At 46.8% G+C, this 3,811-nt stretch overlaps 1 protein-coding gene across 1 annotated transcript; it reads right to left on the bottom strand.

Annotated features, from left to right (window-relative positions):
• Positions 1–1,760: 1,760 nt before the first annotated feature.
• Positions 1,761–3,342, bottom strand: pdcb (phosducin b; the record flags this gene model as incomplete). The annotated part of the gene is made up of 3 exons (XM_084472543.1): positions 1,761–2,273; positions 2,433–2,575; positions 3,297–3,342. 3 exons carry the CDS (start codon positions 3,340–3,342, stop codon positions 1,761–1,763), a joined length of 702 nt encoding a protein of 233 aa, XP_084328669.1.
• Positions 3,343–3,811: the final 469 nt, after the last annotated feature.

Below are 3,811 nucleotides of genomic sequence, written 5' to 3'. Positions count from 1 at the left end.
CCCGCTGCATGGGGGTGGGAGGGATTCCACGAGAAAGGATGATACGTCTCAGACACGCTACTGTGCAGAGGCAGGTGATAGTAGGCTTAAGGCCACGCAGGCCTGGGCCAAATTTGACTTTGAGCCAACACCATAACTTCAGAGAAATGGGCGACAGGATGTCTCAGCAATTAAGTCAGGATGCTGTTGCAAATCAGATATGGAAAGACTGAGATTCATTTCACCCCCGTTAGAATCAACAGAGAGCTTTTCTCTTTGCAGTGTCTTAGATTACCTCATTGTGAACTCAACATGTGATGACGTAATGGGCAACAAAACAAGACATAAAATAATGATTGGATTTTTGATTTGCTTGTTAAGGAAGAGTGTTTTTGTGGTTTTGATGGCACTGGATGGGCAGTGAGGGGCCGAGTGGTTCTTTGTCTTGATCTTCTGAACGTGGGATCAGGTGTGAAGGCATACAGACGTCAAACCGCCACCCCCTCGCCAATCCCATAAGAGGATCAGGATCCATGGTCCTCAGCGGACCTCTCGCCGGCACATCCGCCTTCAAAACAAGTACTTATATAATGGCCAGACGTGTGACGACCTAAAAGTCGGAGGGGGAGATGGCCGGTCCACCTTAAGGGTAAAAGTATGTCCTCCTGTAGAGGAGGCTTTATTCCTGTTGATGGCGCTGTTCTGTCACTCGTGAGCTCAGCAATAGCCACACAGTTATCCATCTCCTTAGGTTATCGGTTGCGTGTGCGTCGATGTTTAGTCTTTATTGGTCTTAGTGCCCTCGAGTCAGGGGGCAGGGGATGTTTAAAAGCTTTCCAAACCCTTCCAGGGTCACAGAGAAGGCAAGTAGGTAATGCTGTTAGGCTTTTGTTAACTGTTCCGTGAATTGAATTCTAAGCTTAAATTCTATATTTTTTTCCGTTGAGTTAACATCAAACTTTAAAGAAAGAATATTATACAAACAACAAAAGCAAGTCATCAATATGATTATCTTTTTTATTTTGTTGGTCTGGTCAACAGCTTTAGTTTTTCTATTGGAATTCCATTACAGTGAAGAGTTGTACATTCATTGCATATTCCTGATAAAAAAAAGAGAGTGAGCATTGAATGATCCATTACAGTGGTTCCAGCAACAACAACAACAGTGTTTCCTAACCAAGTGCTGTCGTACAGAGGGCCTCATCCACCTCCACACTAGTATACACAGGAAGCATGCTGACAGTATTTATAAATGTCCTGGACCAATGGGAGCTCTTCTCCAGATGATGGTAGCAGCGGCTGGGTTAGTCACCGATGATAGCGGCGAGCTTCATTGGCGACCAGTTACTTCTTTAAACTTTCAGTTTTAATTATTTTCTGCTGACGATGTCTCACATACTTTATATGTAAGACAGAGATTATATTCAAATTATATTCAAAAGTAAATACATTAATAAACAACTATTTAACATAAATATATATATTTAGAAAAATAAAATGTGTTTAGTTTTTTATTTGAATTGGTCGTGTTTTGCATTTGAGCATTAACTAAACGTGGGACGTGGTCCATAATATGCCGTACACCGTAGCTCCATTTAGCCAATTCCCTTCGGTCCTCTTGTACCACAGATATTTACATTGCTTCACAGTATGGCTGCAAACCAATTTGCATTCAAATACAACAACACTGTTGAACACTGTTACGCTACAGTGGAGGTATCGCCTTTTTCTATTCACCCTTAGACAAACGTCCCGACCCCTAACCCCTGGCAGCGTCCTCGTCACTCCACGTCGTTCTCCTCGCCCTCCATCCCGGGCAGCTCCTTCTCTGGCAGCAGGCCGTAGCCGTTGAGGAAAGCCTCGACGTCGGTGGCAAAGAACTCCTCGTTGAGGTGCTTGCAGCAGGCCAGGAAGTTCCCCAGCAGCTCCCCGGCCTTGTACACCAGCAGCGTGGGCAGGACGTCGTCGGAGAACCGCTCGCCGGCGCCCGACGCCACCGCGTCGATCCGGCAGAACTTGACGGTGGGGTACTCGGTGACCAGGCAGTCCAGGCAGCCGTTCAGCTCCTCGCAGCCCTTGACCCCCGCCTTGTAGATGTGGACCACCACCACGGTGGAGTGGTGCTCCTTCTCGATCACCTCCAGGAAAGCCTCCCCACTGTCCAACTCGTGCACGCCTTCGAACTTGGGTCCGAAGCTGAGCTTCTCGTGCATCTCCTGCATGCACTGCTTGCGGTACTTCTTCAGACTGGCCTCGTCCTCCTCCTTCAGCAGCTCGTACTCCTGGATGCTCATCTGAAAGCACAAGAGCACGGAGCTGTAATCCCTGATGCCCCGAAGCTCTGATCGGGGCGTTCCATGGATCTGTCTCTAAGGTGTTTCTCCTCCCGTCAGGCCACCACAAAGTTTACACCTGTACGCCCCCCAGAGGACGGGCTACAATAACCCTGATACCTTGCGGTTGACATTTGATTTGTCGTTGGGCTTTTGCGGAGACGACATCTGTCTGAGGAGCTCCCTCTTGGCGGGCGGCAGGCTCTCCTGGTCCATGCTCTCCAGCTTGAACCTCCTCCAGTCGTTGATCACTCCCTTTGGTCCTGCGGTGGGTCAGAACACCGGGGGTCTTAGAGGTGATTAATGCAACGCAAACAAGCTCTTCACTGAGATATCATGAAAAAGACGAAAAAACCATGGCCAACGGTCCATGGACAACCAATGGGCATGGTTGGTCCTGACAAGGCGAAGGTCTGCCATGATTGGGTATTAGGCAGCATGTGTTGCTTCTAAGTAATACGGCAGAAGTTGGAGTCTCAGCTCCAAGTTGTCTCAGGGCACGAGGGAGGATTGTATCCACAGGGCTCACAGGAAACCTCTGAATGCATTGCAAGTTGGGGATCGCATTAGAATGGAAATCAGAACGAATTGATGTCTCGTCTGAATGTGCATTCTGCAGCATCGGGAATGACGCACTAGTGTGTTCGTCCATCTTGGCTCAGGGATTACAGTCTTATTCGAGCCCTTAAAGCAGGACTAATTGCACCAAAGTTGTGTAAGAGAGGCAGAAGAAAGAAGATTAGAGTGTCAGTGAGTTTGGCAAAGCTCCTCAGATCTGCCCTCTCTCTGCCACAGAGGTCCTCACTGTTTGTCCTTTTCATAATACAGGCTCTTTGTAAAGTGGAACACAATGATCAGAGTTACATCTTAAGTTGCCAAACACGTTAACGGGTTTCATTCATTTGAATCCAGATCCTTCACACCAAGCAAACACATGAGAAGAAGCAGCGTTCAGGAACTGGTTTGAATATTGTTTGAGCTTACCCGTTTGTGTGGTGCACTCCTCCATCTCCAGCGCTTTGTCCGACATTTCCTTTTTGTGATTACCTGTCACGAAAAAAATCAAGTTGTTAGCTAGCTTTTTGGTAGAACGCAGCCGTCGGTTGGCTGTTCAGGTAGACGCGACTGCAGGGTGAGACCTTTGAAGCTTGTCCTTGTGACCACAGTGGCAGGGCAATCCTGTGGTAATTAATCTAATTAATGTGGTCTTAGAGGATTACAGCCGGATTAGCTTCTCTTGTTTGCTGTTAGCTCTTGAGGCTCAAATTGAAAATAAAACAGCCGATGCAAAAACAAATAGCAATTCTTACTTTGTCAAAACCTAAAAGAGAATACAATCCGACCAATATTGTGTACACATTATTGACTTTCCATGATATTCAGTGACCTTCAGTCCATCCTTCCCCAAACATAATTTCTGCCTTGATTCAAGATCATGTCTGATTCTGTGGCAGTGTTAAGGTGAATATATATCTGATCTCTAAGGTTTCAAATGGAAT

This window comes from Micromesistius poutassou (genome assembly GCF_964030765.1).
Source record: "Micromesistius poutassou genome assembly, chromosome: 9".
NCBI classification, from domain to species: Eukaryota; Metazoa; Chordata; class Actinopteri; order Gadiformes; family Gadidae; genus Micromesistius; species Micromesistius poutassou.
This window is presented reverse-complemented; position numbering and strand designations above follow the sequence as displayed.